The 23,681-nt window shown below is 35.3% G+C and overlaps 1 protein-coding gene across 1 annotated transcript in view; it reads left to right on the top strand.

The window, feature by feature from the left end:
• The window catches only part of LOC140437376 (glutamyl aminopeptidase-like), a 74,967-nt gene extending 52,666 nt beyond the window's left edge, over nt 1–22,301 (top strand). Inside the window, exons 8-13 of the mRNA XM_072526879.1 lie at nt 2,047–2,324; nt 6,925–7,013; nt 9,615–9,727; nt 14,419–14,628; nt 19,380–19,458; nt 22,143–22,301. Coding sequence (XP_072382980.1) covers nt 2,047–2,324; nt 6,925–7,013; nt 9,615–9,727; nt 14,419–14,628; nt 19,380–19,458; nt 22,143–22,252 — 879 coding nt within the window. The 3' untranslated portion in view covers nt 22,253–22,301. The remainder of the gene's footprint in view (nt 1–2,046; nt 2,325–6,924; nt 7,014–9,614; nt 9,728–14,418; nt 14,629–19,379; nt 19,459–22,142) is intronic.
• Nucleotides 22,302–23,681: the final 1,380 nt, after the last annotated feature.

The raw sequence follows: 23,681 nt of genomic DNA on the forward strand, positions 1-23,681 counted from the left end.
AGTGTTTAAAAAAATGTTTTTGAGTGTTGTAATAGTTTTTGAATTTATTATTTTTTAGATATGGGCATATAATGGCTAGTAGACATGTGTTAAAGATATCCAGTATTACTGAATTTTGCAGTAATAACAACAAAACTACTATTAACTATTTAAACTACGAGAAAACGGATATATTTAGTCTTTTAGGGGATAAAATCACTAGCGCTTAAAAAAGGATTAAACATTAATTCAAACATTTTTTAACTTAAACAACAACAAAATACCTTGAAATACAGTAAAAAATGATTAAAGTTTTAATCAAACAATAACATAACCGAATATTATTTAATGTAATATATCTAATATATTATATGATAAAATAATATAATCGCAGATAAACGTTGTCGTTTTAAAGCAAGTTTATTTCAGAACTATGCAGGCTTCGACCATCTACATGCGCTTAAAATCTTAATTGAGAAAACCAATGAATACAACCTTCCGCTGTACTTAGCATTCGTAGATTATGAAAAGGCTTTCGACAGCATTGAACACTGGGCGGTGGAAGAAGCTCTGGTCAATAGTAGCATAGATTCAAGATACCGACAATTGATACATGATATTTACCAAAACGCATGCATGACCGTAATTCTGGACGACAAATTAATAACGGATAATATAAAAGTTAAACGAGGAGTCCGACAAGGCGATATAATTTCAACTAAACTTTTTACCTTGACCCTCGAAGATATAATAAAATCAACAGATTGGGAAAACAGAGGAATATGTATTAACGGAAAGTACCTAAATCATCTTAGATATGCGGATGATATACTCCTGATCTCCTCGGAACGACAAGAACTAGAATTACTGCTGAATGAACTTCATGAAAAATCACTGCAAAAAGGCCTAAAAATTAACTTCAACAAAACAAAACTAATGACAAACACGGAAGACCAAGAGGCAATAAAAATACAAACAGAAAAAATAGAACAGGTAAATGAGTTTATCTATCTAGGACAAGCAATCAGAGCTAACAGAGAAAATCAAACAGCCGAAATATCGAGACGAGTAAGAATGGGATGGGCAGCGTTCGGCAAACTTTCTTACGTTCTAAAAAATCAAACAATCCCTCTATACTTACGAAGCAAGGTATATAACTCCTGTATAATACCGGTGCTCACCTACGGAGCACAGACATGGACATTTACACAGGCCAATTTGGATAGGAGAAGGAAGGCACAAAGAGCGATGGAGAGACAAATGTTGGGTATATCACTTAAAGATAGAAAACGTAACCAGTGGATCAGAACCAGAACAAAGACAGTAGACGCGATAGAACAAGCAGCAAAACTGAAATGGAAATGGGCTGGACACAATGAACGTCTCCAAGACGGACGATGAAACAATGCCATCGGAAAGTGGCGTCCATACAATGCAAAGAGATCAAGAGGCAGACCACACATGAGGTGGAAAGATGACATCAGGAAACAAGGAGGTCCCACATGGCAGAGAACAGCTCAAGATAGGGAAAGATGGAGAGAACTGGGGGAGACCTACATCCAACAATGGTAGGATAGAGAATACGTTCTAAAAAAAAAAAAGCAGTCTTAGAACGATATGAATCATATATAGTCGTGGCTCCGCACTGGCTGATCCGAGGCGCAAGTCGGCTGAACGAACGTTTTTGAATTTCAAATGACGTCACTGACAACTTTTTTGTATTTAGAAAATAGACTCTTCTTGATACCTAATCAGCTATTCACATATTGTCGCATTCGCTCTGTGGTTAACTTGTATCATTTGTAAAATTGACCTTTAAGAATACATCTCTAAAGAATCAACGGTCTTTTTATCAGTTTTATGAGGTAAGTCTAAGGAGAGCAAAGATCTGAAAACAGTTCTATTTTGGTAACAGCGAATATTTGGATATTTTTATCCACTATAAAAAGTTCATAGTAAATATAATAGTATTAGGATCTATAGAAAGTAGACAGTGTAAACAAGTGGTAAATCTTAACTATTTATTTCTGTTTTTATTGAACATTTCTTACAAATTTACGTTTTCAGGCTTCAGCAATTCTTTTAATGTTGGAGGACCAAGTTGGTCACGCAAAATTCAGAGAAATAATCAGGAAGTTTTTAAAAAAACACGCCTACCATACAGCTACTACGAATGATTTTATTACAGTCGTAGAAGAAGTAGTGTCAGATATACCTCTAAGAACGTTTTTGGAGAGTTATTTGTACCAAAATAAATTTCCAGTTCTCAACGTCGATATTGTAGATAATTCGACGTACGTTGTAACACAACAAATTTGTGAGACGGTTCAGCAAGAACCAATTAGGTGAGTACCTTCTTCTGGTTTTCCAAGCATTTTTTTATTCAAAGGATAAAAATTATTTTCGTTTTTTAATTATTCTTCTACATCTTTCACTTTTAAATTTTTTCCAGTCTTTTATATTTTATAAAATAATAAGAGACGCAACAGTTAATACTCAAGAAACAATCATTAATAAAAGTGTTAAGAAGAGAAATGCCTTTTGGGGACAAACTTGATCCAAGTGACCTACCTGATTACACACCCTACAGCGAAAGGATCTATATCGGTAGGTTACAAAATTATGGTTAACTCGTCCATAATGTCTACATCTAACGTTATGTTCTGTTGTGCCTTCATTTATCTTTGGGGCCTCGTTAAACTGGTTTTCAGGTCTCCTTTTCACTCCCTTAACTCGATGTATTTGTGTTGCATACGATTGATTTAGCGTTGCTTCCTTTTTTGACGCTAGCTTCACCAGGGCTTCAAAATTTATGGTGGGTTCCTCTTCACAAAGCCTATCTTAGTCCTGTTATAAATTTGTCTTTATAATAGGACATCATTTAATATATTACCAAATTTGCAGTTAACAGCTTGGTTTTTTAATCTTACATATCACTGTCGCACTATCTCATTTTCGGCCTGTCTCATTTTATAAAAATCAATCCTCTCTTTAAACACAGACATTCTTCTTGTGAACTGATTTCTTAGATTATCACAAATTTCTGGATAAGTTTTATTTTTGGGTTTTACCAGATCACAAATATTCCTTAATGTTTTGTATGCTTATTCGCCTATTAACGTTAACAAAACTGATACCTTTTTATCCTCTTCTACAGTTTGCATAAAAATACTACTCTAGACGCTCTTTCTACATGGCCCAATCTTTGCCTAACCTGTATTCTTCCATGGGGCCAATGTTACCTCTATAAATTGTTGTCGATGCGTCTGTCTTTTTAATGTATTTACCTCGTCGCCACTGTAATATATTGAAGACTTGGTTATAATGGTTATGTCCCACATGACATGACAGGCAGACGACATAGAATACAATTACAATTACAAAGATCACTATTGAATTCGGGGTCAATAAGTCAAAGGTCACCAAAGTTACTGATACCTCCGGATAGAGAGAATGTAGAGTCGTAGAACCTGGCATATACTTCCTTCAGAACAAACATACGATGTGTTATATTTGGGATCAATAGGTACAGAAGGTTACTCTTGGTTAGCCAGAAAGATACTTTGGGTTATCCAGAAGCTTAACTCAATTGAGGTAGATAGCCAGAAAGATACTTTGGGTTATCCAGAAGGTTAACTCAATTCAGGTATCTATCACCACTTTTATCCAGTTGAATCTTTTCAATTTCTGTTAGTATTAAGGCATACATTAATAATATGCTAAGAAGTGAAAATATTACTAATTGTGTAGTGTGTATTTTTTTATTATAATGATCCGAAATTATGGTTAAGTGAGGACACTCCTAATCTAACCTAACCTAATAAATGTTAGGTTAGGTTAGGCGCTTGGTAAAGACTTTCATTACGTTCAAAAATTGTTCTCCACTAACTTCTATTGGTGTATTCTTAATATTTTTAATCTGGCTGAAATGATAATTACATTATATTATTTAATTTTCAATATGCTGATTGTTCTTTTTCTGCAACATGTCCTCCTAGGACGATAACCATTTGCACGATCTTTATTTTATCTACTGTCGCTCAGAATCCAGAATCCTAATATGTGGCTAACTCTATATCATTGACGTTAACTTTAATCCACGTTTTTTTATATGGACTACGTTTGTCTGGAATATTACTTTCAATAGATCACATATTACACACTTGCTTGTATTTCTGACAGTCGGTGGAAGTTTTATTTTAACATTCTCGTAAGCCACTATTTCTAAGGACATAACATCGAAGCAAGCGTAGTGTGAATGGAATGTTTGTCTATACAAATCTGTATTTCTGCAGATTATATCCCAAACAAATGAAAAGATGAAGACTTCTTCCAATTGAAGTAAATGCATCAAATATTGATGTACTGATTGATGAAGTAATTAATAAAGAGAATGAATATTTTGAAGATAAAATTGGTGAAAATTCGTCGACTATAGATGCATTTAAAGGCAGGACTGTTTTTTTACCTTCACCAGATATACGCTCAACAGACATTTCAAGTGCATCAACCGTCTCTAGATAATAAAACTGAATAGTTGATCGATAACTATAGATAGTAATAATATTTATAAATACAACTTTTTAAAACAAAAATTTAATAAAAATTTACTTCAAAATCAACGCCAATTTTTTATACTCATTTCTGCTTTTTTTATTGCATTTTTTCTCAATGTCTGATTCTTTCAATAAACAGCCTATTAAAAAAACAACATAAGTACAACTAATTTTTATCCAAGAAAACAGAAAACCTTACAAAATTAATTTTATTAATTAAGTACTTTATCCTATTTAACAAAATCTGTCTCGCCTGCTCAATTAAAGAGTATTGTCACAAGGTAGATTTAAACAGCAACCAAAGTATATATCATTAACTAGTGTACCTACCTAATTCCATCATGACAATGATTAAGGTTATAATTGAACTTTTTTTTTGTCTTTTATGAGTGGGGGTGCAGGTGGTCCTAGACCTCGGTCCTAGAAGGTGGGCAGAACCGTCTTCCATCCTCGGTTATGCAGGATTCCTCCAGCGTGGCCACGATGATATCCGAGACCGCGCGCATGGGTTGTTCGGACACCATTGGCGTCACCTGCTAAAAAACACCCCCCTTAGCGGTGAATTACTGGCCAGATCGCCCTGATTGGCACGCAACATGGGCACGGCATTCACCCGATTCATTCAATTCTTCTCTCCCTCTTTTCCGCCCTGTTCATGTTCAATCTCACCCCTTCTCATTCTGCCTTATCTTCTTGCTTGCTCCTGGGCACCCTACTTCCCTTCGGGTGGCCTTTCTTCTTGTTCCTTTCTCTCCTAACGTTCTCCTCACATATCTCTGAACTATATTTCACCGATCTCACGACCTAAGCATCTTCTCCACCAGTTCCGTGACTAATTGCACCCTACTTCCTAGCTCTCTCTCAAGCAGACTGGTATGCCTTAAAGCAACTATGTCCTGTGAGCATCTGCGTCAGGAAATAATCCAAACGCCGGTACCCGCAGTCCATCCATCTTCTCAGATTAGGAATCAGCGCCTTTGTCCACTGCACTACCACTCTCATCTCGTCCCCGTCCTCTTGCCACACCATTATGGACTTCTACCTTTCTTCTTTTTTTAAAAATTCTGCTGCTATATCTTCATTTCTTCTCTCGCATATTCTGTCTCTTTTCTTCATCAGAATAAACTCGGTGGTAACGCCCAACGCCTCGGCAGAGATTGTTCTAAGAGACTCACCATTTGCTACTCGACATGCCACTCTCAATAGACTCTTCCTATCTGCGCGGGTGAGCTGCTTTCTGTACGCCTTTGTTAAAACTGCAGTACTCTAGACAGGCACAGCGTAGAGGACGATCGATTGTATAACAGAATGAAGGGCCCTTCTCATCTCAGTTTCTGGCCCCTCTGATGTTGGGCATGATTCCCCAACGCGGCAAATCTCACCGCAGCTCTTTGAGTCACCGCCTTTACGTGCTCCCAACCACTTTCCGTTTTGACTCAGAGTCACCCCTAAATATCTCACGCATTTTTTTGGAACCACGCTCTTTCCTGCACATTCGAATGTTATCTCGTCCTTGTTTCTTGCTCCCTTTAAAAATATATCCTCGGTCTTAACCGCGCCAATTATAGCTTATGTATTTTCATTCATTCTTCGGCATGGTCGCATTTACGCTGTGCACCAAAGATAAGGTCCTCCCTGTCCCGCGCCACTACCTGTATAGCGAAGTCGTCTGCAAATGCGAAAGGGGTTACACCCTCTCCATATTGTTGGTTCATAACCCCGTCATATGCCAAGTTCCATAGCCTAGGATCGACCATTGTGGCACTCTAGCCGTCACATCAACCATCACTCCTTTTTTTACCACAATTTTCCTCTCTGACAGATAGTCGGAGACCAAATTCATCAAGTATCTTGGACACATTCTCTCTCGTAAAGGCTTCATAACCTTTTTCCATTTTAGTGTGTGGAAAGCGTTCCGGACGTCAAATAACAGTAGAATTGCCCACCTCTGGTTAATCCCCATCCCGCGCAACTCCCTAAAGACTTCCATCAGCGTATCCACCGTGCTTCTGTTCTATCTGAAACCGTACTGTCTGGGTGACAGCTCGCCTGACTCTTTAATCACTGTGTCTATTCGCCCTCTTAGAAGCCTCTCGTATAATTTACCAATGCACGACGAAAGGCAAACAGGTCGATCCTTGTCTTCCTCCTTTAAGAGTAGTACGAGCCTCCAGATCTTCCAATTTGCCGGAGATCGCTGAGTTTCAAGCAGTGCGTTCATGTGTTCCAAAAGTCACGTCGGCTCCACACTGCCAATGCGTTTCACCGCTTCTGGTGGTATTTTTGATTGAACTTGTCGGCGATTGATTACGTGTCAGTTATTACTCCTTTATAATTTGCTCGATTCCGTTTAATATATATATATATATTTTTTTTTTCACTTTTCTAGTTCTACTAAATGGACGATTCCAATCAGTTACCAAACTGATAATTCTAATGAGTCAAAACATATATGGTTTCACAGAGAAATGGATGAATGTAAGTAACAAATATTCTACTATAAATAATAAAAATGAAGGAAGCTATTTGCTATATGTTAGGTACTTCATTGTTTTTTTAAGTTTTGTTATTAATATGTGATCACCAAACTTTACTCCCCTCTTACCAACATTTTACTTCATCAAACGCTCCATTTATGGTATGTTAAATGAACACGGAATTTTGATGTAAGCTATCGAACGGAAAGGAGAGCACGTCTGTAAAGTTGAGTGGTTGTTTCTCGGTGGTGAACGTCTTTTTTGTTATAACTTTCTCATCAAAACTACAAAAATCTTCTCGAGACATTTCAACTACTGTAAAAGGTTTGATTTTCTCACAATTTCAAATCATTCTTCTGGCGAAAACTCTTGCTTGATATATTTTTTTATGTTTTTCTATAAAGTAAAATATTTATCTGAAGGCAAATTATTAGTGTGTCCAGTTACGAGAAAACGATGTTCTATGGTTTTGCTATTCTTGTTTTGGTCCCCGCAGTTATCAGTAAAGACAGAGTTTTAGACCTCGTTGGTTTACTGGTTATATATGTACGTTACTACACTAGCGATGTCGGAACTTCTTTTTTTGCAACTGACTCTGTCTACATAAACATGACCCAGGTACACAATCATGTATGCCAAGATTATAGGTCCATCCTTTCTAAAGTAAAATGCTACGCCAACAGTCAATGAAGGTGTGGGTAAGGTCTGTTGCAAGTCAAATGAAATTATGTCGGTGATGTGATTTTCTTTAATTTCGTCTTTAAGGTTTTGCTGCATTGGCTGTGCGCGAATTTGATGTAGGAGTAATTTTAAATGGAGATTTTTAGCCTCCGATTCATTATCCTTATTTGAACTTATCATAAGATTTAGTGAATCGCAGGTTGAACACGTATCGCTTTTGGGCATCTTAAACCCTATGTGGTACCACATTGTAGTGTTAGTTAAAATTTCTTCGGTACCAATCCTCTTTAACAGAAATAATATTACGGTCTTTACACCATGCAATGTAGTAATCCTTAGACAGACTTGAAACACTAAGATCGTGATTTATATAGCCATTGTTAGGATTAGAGGTTCTACTATAAGACTAGCCCTCCACTTGCGATTGTTTAGATGCAAAGATTGAACACATTGTTTCAAATACAAGTCAATCCATTTGCGACTAAATAATCACAGAGATTAAGAAAACGCAACCTGTCTTATTTTTACCGCGACGCGGTAGTCGCCTACCACAATGAATCATACGGACAAGCATAGATATGCATCCACTACGTTTGTTTAGTCGCGATTCTGAAGCCAGCTAAGCCTGGTGTGTATTCAAGAATATTTAATTTTCAATTTTTTTAAAATGTCAGACAATGAGGAATATGCTGGAAATATTGGGGGTATTTTGAAACTATTGATTCTGATTTTAAGTACTTTTATTCAAATATCACGTAAAACTGTCCTTTAAAAATCTTTGATTTGTTAACGGATCAATCCAATAAGGATGCTTTCGTCGTTTAGTTCTCGCCCTAAGCAAAGAATCGATCACACAAGTAGTTTCGATGTCATCCATTGGAAAACCCTCTAGATTTTCTACGATAGCGATTTTTTTGTCGACGCGACTAAAAATCGCAAGTGGAAGGCTAGCGTAATGGCTAACATATTTAGGAATACTTCTAATGTGGTCGTGAACTGATTGTACCATTTCTGGGGCAACTTTGTTCGGTCTATTGTGATGTCTACCTCTTTGATCTCTTTTTGGTGTTGCTCTTCTTTAACAAATTTGTTTTTAAATTAGTTTTTTCGCGTTGAGTTTTGTAGTCCATGAATCGATAAAAACTACTGTTTGCATATCTGGACATATCATTTAATGTTATTATAACTTATTCAGACACAAGCCACATGTCCTACTGTAAAAATGTCTCAAGCCACTAAAATGTTAACTTACCTTTTTCGGTGAAGATTTATCACTTTCACTGAAACTCATATGAGGAGAATATTCTAGATCATTTACAGAATCGTCAAAATCCGAACACGAACTATTGTTTTTTTCCTTATAAAATACCTATTTTTCTATCAATACCCTTCGATTAAGTGTTGCCATGTTGATTTTATTGTGGCTTATGAGATTCTTGCTTAAAAAATTTTCATGTTTTTGCAAATAGGCAACAAGGTCGTTATAGCCTTGTGCGACATACATTGTCCAATAGATGTAAAACATAGCGTGGTTAAATTTAAAAAGTTGTGGCTTAGAACCCTTATTGCCCTGAAGCTCTTCAATGTATGCCGATTGTCTTGATAATATAGCAAATCGCAGTTAAGGGATAAGGGTCTACTATAAGTTAAGTTTTCTTCTTATAATTTGGTTTTTGTTTTCTTTAATTAATTGGAGAATACGTATTTCTTTAAGTTACGATGATATAGATTGATAAGGTCTCAGAGTAAATTATTATATCTTTCCTCTCCTCGAACATTTTCATTATTGAGGTACTGCATTAAAATTGAGGTACTGTGCTTACTTCAGAAATATTACAAATAAGTTGAAATAAATTTCTTAATAATTAACATTGTATCATATTAAAAGTTATAAAGAAAAAATACTTGTTTTTATTCACAGTAAGACTTGAGGAACCCGATGCAAAATGGATTATTTTTAATCCCAAGGGGAACCAAATGTATAAAGCTATATGGTCGACAAATTTATGGAACAAAATCATCAACAACTTTGAAGTAAGACATTTAAACCGTTTCTCTAGAAAGTGTCAAATTATATCCATTAATATTACTACTAAGAAGGTACTATATCTAGTTAAAATATTTTAAGTCTTCTGATTCAGTTCTTTTACCACGAGCTACCAATAATACAAAGCATCAGTAGTAGTTCGTTGTGGCAAAAATTTGTTTTTTGTTTGCAAATTTAATACAACTTATTTTATATGTACCTATCCGAGTTTCTTCTATTACTTTCTTAACTATATGTGAATATATTATACAGAGTGTCCCCGAAAATAGTGCGTTCCTTTGTATATGCAGAAGCCACCATTTAGAACAAAAGTCTTTTTTTCTAAATTCAACCGTTTAACCAAAAAACGAAAATACATTTTGCTACGCCAAACGAAATCTGTCAACTACGTGCAATGCGAAAATCTAAACGTAGACTTAGTAATCAGATATTTTGGAACGTTGTTCATAGAAAATTTAGGGAACAACTTCTACATCCATACCACTATTAAATAGTACAAGATAAACTCGTCAGAGAACCTGCATCCATCTAAAGTGTTATGTGCGGACGAAGCATGTTTCACAAGAAACGGTGTGTATAATTTTCATAATTGAACCATTATTTAATACGCGGGACAAATTTTCAACGAAAATATAACAAATGGAATTATTAACTTAAATATTATTAATAATTAACTTAAAGGGTTGCAATAATTAACAATCGTTTGATAGAACCATATGAATTACCCAGAACTCTAAATGGAGAGGCTTACTATAATTTCTTACAAACTGTTTTGCCGGTACTTCTTGAAGACATGCCTTTGCAAATACGCCGTGAAATGTGGTTTCTTTACGACGGAGCCCTAGCACATTTTACCTGAGCAGCTAAAAATCTTCTTGATACAACTTATCCTCGTCGTTGAATTGGTAGGAATGAACCCATTCTGTGGCCACCACGAAGTCTCGAATGCAATATACAGGATTTTTTTTTGGGACATCTGAAATCGTTGGTTTATGATAACTGAGATGAAATCGAAACAGAAGCTGAATTACGGAAACGAATTTTTGATGTTGCAGAAACTATCCGACATAATTTAGTTAACTATGGCATTACTAACAATTGGATTCGTCATATCAATGCAAGGTGGAGTTCACTTTAAACATTTATTTTAATAATTAGTCTAAAGTAAGGACGGCATACCTACCTAACTTCACCTCTCGTTTTTTTATTAAAATACATGATCATATTTGTTACAATTTTTTTTTCTAGTTTAGTTGAATGTACGAATTAAGCTGGACATATAAAAGTCAAAGGGAATGTGCATTTTTATATTAAAAAATTGAAATATCAGAAATGTCAAGTGTGCCATCATAGGCACATTACTTGCCTATGATGGCATGGCTGCACAGTATAATAGAGAAAAATATGTTTTAGTGGAATTTTCGCATTTTATTCAAAGATAACAATAATACAACAAATAAAAATGTAACACACATTAAAACAATTAAGAACATAAATCACAATAAAATATCTTACATTTTTTATCGACCCCAGCGCATTCAGAGTGACACCAGGATTGGCACTTCTGACATTTAATTCAGCATTCTTTCGACTTTGAGAGGGAATACAGGCCATTACAATACAAGCAAGCGTAGTCGGAATCATCATCTTCAAAATTTTCGTTATAGCTCGTGGATTCCTGTTCCTTCTCATCATTTCTTTCTACCCCTTCTTTTGCCATTTGGTATAATGTTCGTTTTTCAGAAAAAGTGTCATCCACAGATTTCCGGTCTAATCCACTGTTGTACGTAGCTTTTCCTTTAGGTTATATCTTCTGTTTTATTTGTCGTTTAACTTTGTTTGCCAGTTTCTTCGTTCTACATTTTCTTTTTCGACAACCTTATCTTTCAATTCTTGAATTTCAAGGGTTGAATTTATTACTCCTGTTTTCCACGCTTCTTTTGTTTTTTTTGTGTTTGACTGCGAAACTCTTGGAATTTGTGATAAATCTTGGATTGTTATGTGAAGAGTATCCTGTTGAGTATTTTCTAGAAGGAAGGTTTAGATGGATATTTTGAGTTCGATCTTGATTGCTCTCTATAGGTTTATCTGTAACTAATGATGAAGCGAACATCCATTCCTCAAAAATATCAGGATTAAAAGGTTGAATCCCTGTTTTGGCAAAGGCATTAGCAGGAGTAGCACTTTTAAGGTAAGCTGTTTTAAACAACCCAGCAACTTGAAAGTGCGTAACGAGTCTTCCAGGATTTTTTTTAAACCAATTTTGAATCTCTTGGTTATAATAGGTTTGTAGAGGACTAAAAAAGCCCACGTCGAGTAGCTGCACCCGGTGGGAACAGTGTGGTGGAAAGCAGAAAAGTCCAATACCATTCTCTTTTTCAACTTGAAGACTTCCAGTCCCTTATGACTACTGTGGCCATCCAACAATAATAATATTTTGTTTTTATTCAAAGCTTTGGTGTAGTGAATAAAATGGTTAAGCCATTGAACAAAAATGTCTGAAGACATCCACCCCTTCTCCTGGCAAAAAGCAACACTTCCCGGTGGGGCAGCGTCCATTAATTCATTTTTTAACCTTTTTCTGGGAAAAATAAATGTAAGTGGTACAAAAGTACCAATTGCATTCATTGAACATACAACTGTTAAATGCTGACCTCGTTTACCTTGTTTGAACAGTACTAAGACCTGATTCATCAACTCTGAATATATTTTCGGATTGAAAATTGTATGTATCTAGAACTTTTGCTAAAGAGATAAAATATGCTTTAATATTGTTCTTATTAAATGCTTGTGCTCGCATGAGAGATGTATTCTCTGGTGTTCTGAGTGAAATGGTACTATTTCTTTTTAAAAAGCCGGAATATTAAAAGTTGTGGAAGACAACAGCCATTCCATCTTCTTTTCTTGTATGTGTTGAATTGCCATATTCATGTTCTCTTCCGACCACTCCTACCTATGTTTCTTGGTAGACGCCATATTAACAAAGGCCCTGCAAAAAACAAAGCCTTTATATCTGAGATATTCGACTGTTTAAAGTATAACTAGATAACGACAATCCAATTTTTAAGGATTGTACTAAACCTTTAAGGATATTTCAGATATACACTTAAATTTACTATTGAAGATTTTGTGTGATTTGAAAGCTCCAAATTTGTTTAAAAAACGCTACAAAATGGTATGGTTTATCTACTTTTACCTTAATATAAGTAAAAAGTTGAGTTTTTGAAATTTTTGCAATTATTATTCATTTTCCTTTGATGGTATATAACATGTGCACATGATGTCATACTGTGCCATCATTGGAACAAATCTGCTATTCCGTCATAGGCAAGTACGCGTCAGATTTAAAGCAGAGCGTTATCTTCTAGCACCACAATAGCAGAAGTTAAAATGCATTGCCTATTGAAGTTTAATACTAATCAAAATTGCATACTTACTTTGGATATTTTAACTTCAGACGAGAAGCGGCAAAAAACTGTTTGTGTTAATGTGCGTTATAATAGTTCAACACTCAACAAATCACACTTTCCGTTACAGACTTATCTGTGGAACTAATAAGTGTTTGTAACTTTACCGTTGCAAATAAACACTGTCTATGCGCATGCCTATGCAGCCGATATCGTTTGACAGGAAACAATTTACAAATTACACGTGGTATGCCATCAAAGGACACGGTTCGTAGACTTACTACGGTTGCCTCTTCCGCCTAACCAATGAACATTAAGCCCGAAACTGCACTCTCGTGACGTAATTCTTACCCTTCAACCAATCAAAACTGCAATCGACCTGCCCTCTACATTAAGTTTCAATGGCGAATAAATGGGTTTTGTATTCTTGTGTACTCTGGTGACGTAACTCGAGCATCCCCAACCCAGTCGGAAGAGGCAACCGTAGTAAGTCTACGAACCGTGATCAAAGGCAGCATGCCATCATAGGCATACTTCCCCTAAACAAATTACTGATAGTCCGCGCATAGCGTAAAAAAGATAAATTATTCAACGTTGTCTGTTGTATTTAATTTCCGCTGTAAACTATGTAATTCCGATAAAGCCCTCGGTATTCAACACCTTTAAAGCTTAATAAATACATAATACTAGTTCAGTTAAAAGATGTGTTTTTTATTGTAAATAATTGACATTTTAACAATTCATTTAAAATTATGCCATATTTCAATACATTTCAAAAAAACATTGCAAATAATTTTTCTTAGTTTAATTAATTACTTTTTAGGAATTAAACCATAGTACTTACTTAAGTAAAAATAATAATTTATTTAAAACTTCAAGCTTTAATCCAAAACCTTAATTAATTCAGATAATAGCAATCGCCATATTATTAAAGCAAGAAATAATTATGTTGCAGATATTACCTACATTTCTTCAGATGTCAACAACCTTGAATAGTAATTAAACCAGGGTTGGTATGTTAAATATCTTAAGTCACAAACGAGATTTTATTCAGAAGCGCTTTCACTGCGTATCACGTTGCCAGATTATTTAATTTTCTGAAAATACTAAACGTTTAAAGAGTTTAGAAAAAAGTGTTAGAAGACTTTTTTGTTCCAAATTGTGTGTTATATCCATACCTTAAAGGAACGCACTATTTTCGGGGACACCCTGTATATGTAACAAAGCCCTTAACTGATTATTAATGAAATCAACATTTTTCTTCGTTTTAGTTAATGGATTATTCTACGACAGACACCGTTATTTCAGATGCCTATTACTCATTTAGATTCAATAAAATCAAATGTGAAATAGTAATACACCTGATGGAACGATTAGGACCAGAACACAAGAGAAAGTGGATACTTTTCTACGGATTTTACGATCACCTTAAAGAAAACCTCTTCTGTCATAAATATACTGAAGAAGCAACACTTTTCTGGGTAAGATTTTTATAAACAAGGGTTCATTTGAATTGTAATAATATGTAATATGTATTAAATATTAGTATCCTCCAAACTACATTTTAGTTGCCAGATTCAATCTATTTATTGAAATTTCAATTTATAAATGAAACACTGAAAGCATTTTCAGCTGCTAGTTTGCCACACCGATTTTCCTGATATTCTTATCTAACCATCGGTATATCTCAACCTTGATCTACCCCTTCATATAATTACCTTGGATTTCGCCAAGCATCCTGCACGGTAGCTGTCATTTGCTCTTCCAGATGTTCTGCCTATTTCATGCTATAGCATGCTGGACGAGCCATACAGTCTGTAGTCAACACCCCGAGGTATGAGCGGGAACACAACGTGTATTAATACTCATACGCTTATGAAACGCACCTGGCGCATCATAAGGGCCTTCACATTTTATTCTTTTTCAACTTGTCTTGAGTAAAATGTCTTTAATCTTTTTTATCAGCCTCTCTTGGCTAACTCTTGTCTCTTCCGACCCCCAATGGCTATTAGGTTTCCGAATGCAGACGGGTCACTATATTTCTTTCTTCTACATTCTCATTCACCGAGTGATTGCCGGTATAAGCAATCCCCCACTAACTGACCAACGGCTTCGGGCAGATGAGTTAGTAAGTGGTAGGGCACTTTTTTGTCCTGGGGTTGAAAAATTATCTCCAAAGGCGGATGAACCTATTAGTGGTCAACGGCATAAGGATGTAGAAGGCAACGGGAAACCAATACATTAAAGATCGTCAGATTTCGCTAGAACAATAACCATGCAAAGTACGGTCAACCACATGGCCCCTAGTCCGCGGCGGACCTTTAATGGTCGAGGGGTGCTAAGAATCTCCGCGAGGAGGAGCCACCCGAATGTGGAAACTAACATATAGAGAACAAATACTTTTTAAATTTCGGGACATGGAATGTGAGGAGTTTGTTCGAACAAGGAAAGACGCACAACACGATTCAGGAAATGAACAGACTGAACCTAGAAATATTAGGCATAAGGGAAATGCGATGGCCTGGTTCCGGTAAAACATTGGTCATGGGTAAAACGATATACTACTCCGGAAATAACACCTAAGATCATCTATATGGAGTTGGAATAATTATCTCCAGGAGAATCCAAGCAGCTGTTGTAAATTTTGTTCCCTTTTCAGATAGAATGCTATTATTACAACTACAGGGTAAGCCAGTGAACACTAATGTAGTACAAGTGTATGCTCCAACTGCAGATAAATCAGAAGTTAAAATAGAACATTTTTATGAACAACTCAAACAACTTCTACAATACACAAGAAAGAAAGAAACAACTATAATAATGGGTGATTAAAATGCAGATAGGAAAAATCCGAGTCGACAATATAATAGGTGACTATGGTTTAGGAATAAGGAATGCTGGAGGCGACAGATTTGTCTGTATCCAGACCACAGAATAATGAACAAAATTGCATTAGAAATCAGATGGACTTTATTCTAACCAATCTAAGATTAAGACATTCCATTGTAAGCGTTAAGACTTTTCCTGGAGTAGATGTCGCCTCAGACCATAACCTCCTTGTCTCAAAAATGAAACTGAGGGTAAAAAAAGATAATATAATCTAAAAGTTCTAAGGTGAATACTCAGTTACTCAAGATAAATGAAATCCGTACTGAGGCTTCAACTTGTATCAATCAAGAAATTAAGAAATAAACATTAGAAATGAAAAACACTGAGAATATGAACATTGTGTGGAGCAAAATCAAAGATTCTGTTATAAAAGCACAGAAAGAAACTCTACAAAAGAAAACAGAAAGCCGAAAACCTTGGATGACTCAAGAAATACTGGAAATCATGGAACAAAGAAGAAAATATAGAAACAAAAACCCAAATAAGTACAGAGAAAACCATAAATTAATAAGGAACAAAATATAAGAAGCTAAGGAAAAGTGGATGATGGAAACATGCATCGAACTGGAAGAATTGCAGAAAAAGAAGAATTATCTGGAAAATCACGAACAAATACACCTAACCGATTAATTGACAAAAACAATAAACCTATTAATAACCCAATTGAAATAAAACAAATAAAACAAAGCTCCAATAATATTAAAATCTGAAGTCCAACATGCTATAAACAACTCAAAATCTGGCAGAGCCCCTGTTCAAGATGAAGTTCATATCGAGCTGATTAAACTTATAGACGAAGACAATTTAAGTGCAATAACTATACTCTTTAACAACATATACAAACCTGGTGAGATACCTACAGAATGGCTACTATCGACCTTTGTTCCGCTACTAAAAACCAAGAACCCCAAATACTGTAATTACTATAGATTTATCAACTTAATGTCACACTTATATTAAAAACATTTTTAAAGATTATACATGCAAGAATATTCAGAAAGTTCGAAGCGGGTATGAGTAATAGACGGTTTGGCTTTCGTAACGGCTTCGGGACAGTGGAAGCTCTGTATAGTTTCACAACTCTTGCCCAAAAATGCCGGGACCAACAAAAAGATATTTTCGTTGCGTTTATAGACTATAGAGGAGTGAGACAGGGATGTGTACTTTTACCATTACTATTTAATATATATTCCGAAGAGTTATTTACGTTATGCTGACGATACAGTCATTATCGCTGAAAGTGAGACAGACCTGCAGACGTTACTAAACACAATTTGTGATACTGGGGAACAGTTTGGTTTAACAATAAACATAAAGAAAACAAAAACCATAGTTATCAGTAAGAGGGGCAAAGTCATTACAAGGATCCAGATAAAAAACGAAGATATTGAGCAAGTGGGCAAAATGAAATACTCAGAAAGTCGCTCGCGAATAGAGCAATCAAGAGCAGCCTTTTCGAAAATAAGGAAATTTCTGAGTAACCAAAGACTCAATCTACAAATCCGATATCGGATGGTAAAATTTTATATCCACTCTATTCATATTTTATGGTGTCGAAGCCTGGACTGTTAATGTTGACTTAATGAGAAAACTGGAAGCTTTTGAGATGTGGCTTTTTAGGAGAATTTTGAAGATACCATGGACCAATCATATTACGAACGAAATGGTGTTGCACAGAATGGGAAGAGACAGAGAACTTTTTCCGCCATTAAAAGGCGAAAGACAGCATATTTGGGACACATATTTAGAAATGATAAGTACGAGTTGTTGCAGCTAATTATGAAGGGTAAAATCGAAGGAAAAATGGGTCCTGGTAGACGACAAATATACTGGCTGAAAAACATTCGCGACTGGACCGGGTAAACACACAGACGCTCTTAATAAAAGCAGAAGATAGAGATGAATATGCAATGGTTATAGCCAACCTTCATTAGTGGAGACGGCACTAGAAGAAGAAGCAGAAGACTACATCATTGGCTTCGGCTTTTATATTTATTTTATAGCTCAAAATTATATTGATGACGCTAAGTTCCATTATCATTAATTGGGTCTAATATTTTTTTGAGTTTTTTTCTCTCGAATATTAACAGTCTGTTTTTTCTGTATGTGAAAGCACGCATATTTTAGATGCAAACATTTGGGACCATTAAGGTTCTGTATACCTTTATCTTTGTTTTTTTTTGTTAGACAATGGTTTTTAAGGTGGTTTTTGATAAGTCTATTATAACTTTTTTGCAAACGATATTTGGTTTATTTATTCTGATTTTATATGTTCTGATATTATATGATTTATTATGTTCTTGGTGCTTATCATGCTTCCCAGGTAAGAACTGTTGAACCACTTCAAAATTGCAGTTACCAATGTTAAAGTTTTGTCCCATGTTTTCGATTCTGTAGTTTATCCCTAATACCACGAGCTTTGTTTTGATTTAGTTGATCATTAGACCCATATGATCTGCTACATTCAGGAGTACAGCGAAATCTCCTTGGAGGTTCTGCGTGCGACAAAGTCCACGTCTACATAGGTCAATATCTGGGTAGATTTTTTAAATACTGTGCCTCGGTTGTTCAGTTCTGCATCCCTTATAACTTTGCTTAGTTGGTTAGCTACTATACTTTTTCTTTATCTCTTCGCCCATAAGTACTTATTCATTTTCTAGCATTCTGCCGATCTGGTTTCCGATCAGATACAGCTATCGTTTCTCAGCAATATTTAATTCCTGGATACATCCCTTCCTCAGTAACGTTCTTCTCATCCAATATATTCCGTCAACTTTGGTTATGTCACCTCACTGTCTTGCACTGCCCCAGTTTCTTCTGCTTGTTCTGTCTCTAGATCTCTACACTATATTTTGTCTTCTGTTCTGATTAAATGGCCTATCTATCTAGATTTTAAGGCAGCTCTGTGATTTTGTACATCTTGAACTTTTACTTTCTCGCATTTCAGTCTATTTTAAGACTACTTTCAGGCTTTTTTATATTGACTTTAGTATGAGACCAGGTTTCAAAACTTATGTTCAACTATATGCTCTCCTTCACGCCATCCTGCAAGGAAAAATATTTGGAAAACGAGGTCCAGGAAGAACATCCTGGTTGAAGAACTTCAAAACCTGGTTCAACACAACATCTATGCAGCTTTTCTGCGCTGTGGGAGATAAGGTGAAGATTGCCAACATTCGTAACAGATAGGCACATCAAGAAGAAGAAGAAATCGAACCCTATCAAAAGGTCTTTGGTATGCAGAATACAAGAATGTCCAAATGCACGATTATTTGTTTAATAGTTGAGAATTGTAATATTTCATGTAATTATGCAACTTTCTAATATCTATTTTTATTTTCAGAAATTCCTAAAGAGAAGATTTTCTGAAACAAACTATCAAAAGACGCCTAAATTAAGAAAACCTGAATCATGCGATAATCGTAAGTGTATACTAATACTTTCACTATTGGAAATCCTCTCCGTAACCTTCGCTCTACAGTTCTCTCCCATATTTTTATTGCGAGCGAGATTAATTTTATCCCTCTATAGTTCTTACCGCCCTGAATGTACCCTTTATTTTTATACAGTAATACCATCACGCACCCCTTTTATGCATTGCACATCAACCCGTTTCTCTCAGTCTTCCTACCTAGAAATTACTATCTTTGTTGAATTCTTCAAATTTTTTCGAGCAACTAAATGTTACAAATCGCAACCTGCAGGAAAAACCTGACACATCTGATACCAAAGATATTAATATTGAAATTCGAAGAATTACTCTACAATCTCCAAGGAAATAGTGTACCTAAAAACATTTGGAGTCGTACTGTGTTATTGCAGATAGCAAGGTTTATGAGCCGATGCAACTGCTTTATCTCACGATATCGTACAAAGTATTTAAAAACTTGGGAAACATTCTAGTATTAAAAAAAAATACATATCAGTAGTATATGTATTTTTTTTTTAATAAATAAACCGTCTTAACCGGTCCCGCATTAACCGGCCGTCGTATTAACCGGCCACTCCTCCTTCCTACTGTTTTGCGTACGAGACGATCATCAAGCGCCACTTGATGATCGTCTCATGCCACCGGTTGTCAGTTGGATCGACAAGAGTGAATGATCGGCGTTCAATCGAGGATTTTTGTGTCCAAATGAAATCAGATAAAAATCTAAAAACTAGATGCACTAAAAAAACGAAATTCGAGATAGTAGATGAAGCTCTTTGATTGTGGTTTCTTTAAGAACGGCGAAGGGGCACACCTATTAGCGGTCCGATTCTAAGGGAAAAGGCTTTACAGCAAAATTATAGACGAGCCTTTAAGGCGAATTTATTGCAAGTGAAGGTTGGCTGACTCGCTGGAAGGCACGTCACGGAGTTAATGATGCACACGTAAGTGGAAAAAAATGTTCGCGAACGCTGCAAATGCAACTGATTTTACCTCCAAGTTTGTAGAAATTATAAAAATGGAAAAATTAAAACCCGAATAAGTATATAACATGGATGCGACGGGTCTCAATTTTAAAATGCTTCCAGAAAAAATATTTTTGGGAAGTCATGAAAATTGGGCTTCTCGATTTAAAAAGAATAAAGAGCGCATTACAGTTGCTGTTTTTTCAAATGCAGCAGGAACACACAAAATTCCTCTTTTCGTTGTTGGTAAGTCCGCTAAACCGCGTGAATTTAAAAATTTACATCCATCGTCCCTCATCGTATTCTACAGATCACAAAAATCAGCATGGATGAGCGCTGATCTATTCAAAGAATGGTTTGAGCGTGAATTTGTTCCGAGAGTAACACGCAATGTTAAGAGCGTAAATCTAAAGCAGTCCTACTTCTGGATTATACTCCAACTCATCCTGGAAACCTAACATGTGAGACAGATGACATAAAAATTATCTTTCTTCCTCCTAATGTGACAAGCTTGGTGCAACCGATGGATCAAGGGGTGATTGAAAGCTTGAAAAGACGTAAATTATTATCCGAAATTTTACAATGCGCAGAAAGTGAAGATCTCAATCTTATGTATATAAAAAAAAATTAACTTAAAGGACGTAATTTACATGTTAGCTTCCGCCTTCCAAGAAATTCCTGCTTCTTTTCGTAGAAAGTCTCGGCGAAAACTTTGGGCCAACATTGACGAACTTGTTGAGTGTCAACAATCACAAGAAGAAGATAATTCTACCACCATTCTTCATGATCTCCAAATGTTATTCCGAAAATGTCCAATTGCAGGCCGAATATATTGAAGAATGGATGAACTGTGACGAGGAACTTGAAAACGAATTTTTAACAGACGACGAAATAATTACACTAGCAACACATGAAGAGCCCTATGAAAAAGAGGCGACTGATGATGATGATGTTGACGGAGAGGAAAAGGTCGGCCACACCGAAGTGAGGGCTGCAATGGAGGTGGCATTGAAGTATATTGAACAAAAACCTGGGTCATATTCAATAAACCTGGGTCTTTGTTGTTAAAAAATGGAGAGATATAGCTTTTAAAAATTCACTTAATGTCAAGAAACAGAAGAAAATTACCGATTTTTTTAAAACAAGTTTGTAAAATATTTAAATATGTATAATATATGTACATAGAAATAAATAGTATTTTTCAACTGTATACTCCGTGATCTTTATTAATATACACCTTCCTGTACATGTGTTTGATATATGTATGTATGTACTGGATTTTTCTCATGAAAATGCCTGCACATCGGATTAACCGGCCATGTGGTCAACCGGCCAGGTTCTGGCCCCGAGGTGGCCGGTTAAGAGGGAGTCTACTATATTACCATCGCCAATTGCACCGTATATGAGATAATATTAGTGAATAAATCAGTTCTTATCACATCATTATTAAATAAAAAATAATGGTGACCATTTTCGGCATTCAGCCGCTTCAGACCTACATAAGGATCTTATGTAAAAGCCTGTTTATAAATTAAACAAGTTTTGAGTGCAGCATCAGCAATATAATCCTCAATTCTGTAGTGGTAGCACAGTATTGTCATTATTTTTGGCATTTTCTGTTCCAATAAAATTTAAATATTGCATTGATAGACCTGTTATATTTATTTTAGCTGCAATACTTGATTATTTTAATTTAATTTTATTTATTCAGAATATATAATCCAAAATGAAGACTACCGAAAAAATTTAAACCAGTGTGCGACATGGATTAGAGAAAATCTAAACGAAAAAGATTCGAACGCAATCAAGACAAGTCTTTGACATTTGTATTATAAGTATTTGTATATTTAATAAAAAAAAATAAAAAGCTTCTGGTGTTTGTATTATACCTGTTTAAAAAACAAATTTAATTTCTTAAAGATACAGTTTATAAGTAAGAATTAAACAAATTGAAAGTACGAATATAATTAAATCTCACAATGAACACTTCTTTTTTGTTCACTGTATATTAAATGCTAAATAGCTGATCATTTAACTCATTATTTTACAGCTGGTATGAATTACCTGGGTAAACTAAACTAAATCTTAAACTAAGTACCTAATTTTTTAAATAATTAGTATAAATATTCTTACTATGGAAAGTGGTGGCAAAGTGTTACTGAAAATTTGTAATAGTAAATCTACCTGATAGTCCAGTAGAGATTTGTAAATATAGAGGATTTGGACAATTTTAGATAAATGTTTACTCGAAAGTGTGGTAGTACCTACTGATATCAAATGTGGTAACTACTGCGGATTTATTTACCTTAATATGTGAGTCAAACAACACCAATAAGGGAGTAAAAATAAAAGTTTATTCCGTCACATAAGATAACACTTGTTACAACATGAGAGCTATATATAGATTACCTTAAACTCTGATAAAAAAATTTAAATCGCTTGTTTCTAATAAAAAAACCATCTTCCGTTTTTTCATCTCATCCCTCTGTTGTTAATACCGTACTCAATACATTCTTTCATCAATTGACATGTGAAAAAAATAGTTATTTGTCCAAAGGCCTTAACTTTGCAATCACTCCCGCAAGAATTCCAACTGAAAAGACCGCCCTCCGAACAATTCCCATAACTTCGAGCCGTTTGGGTATTGCTAACTGTCTAAATACTGCCGGCTTTAAAATTGCCCAGCGAATAATTCGCAGCTCTAAAAAATTTCGCTTCCTTTATGAGATACTAATTTTTATATAAAAATTAACGTCTTGACCAAGAATACTTCCTGTTACAACACGACCTAAACTCCAAATTAAAGTTAGATGACAACATGTTTTTGATGTAACGGACCATAAGTTACCTAATATACAGCTCTAAAAGTCCCGCTTGCTTTATGATACACAAATTTTTATATAAAAAAATCAACGTCTTGTTAAAGGATACTTCGTGTTACAACACGATCAATCTTAACTGCAAATTAACGCCAGATGACAACTTTTTTCTGATGTAATGGACCATAAGATACCTAATATAATTAAAAGTCTATAATTCCTAAAAAATATTCCCTACAATTTATGGGTTTCTCAAAATCCACATAGAAAACATATCCCTTCGTCCGATTGTCAATGCCATTAACTCACCAGCATACAAACTCACAAAATACTTACCAAACAGATTTAAATCTTATACTGGTCGCACTTCTTCTTTTATCAGTAATTCCACATTTCATTAGCTTGGCTCATCTGGCTAATGAAAACAAGCC

The sequence above is a fragment of the Diabrotica undecimpunctata genome, chromosome 3 (genome assembly GCF_040954645.1).
Source record: "Diabrotica undecimpunctata isolate CICGRU chromosome 3, icDiaUnde3, whole genome shotgun sequence".
In the NCBI taxonomy this organism is placed as follows: Eukaryota; Metazoa; Arthropoda; class Insecta; order Coleoptera; family Chrysomelidae; genus Diabrotica; species Diabrotica undecimpunctata.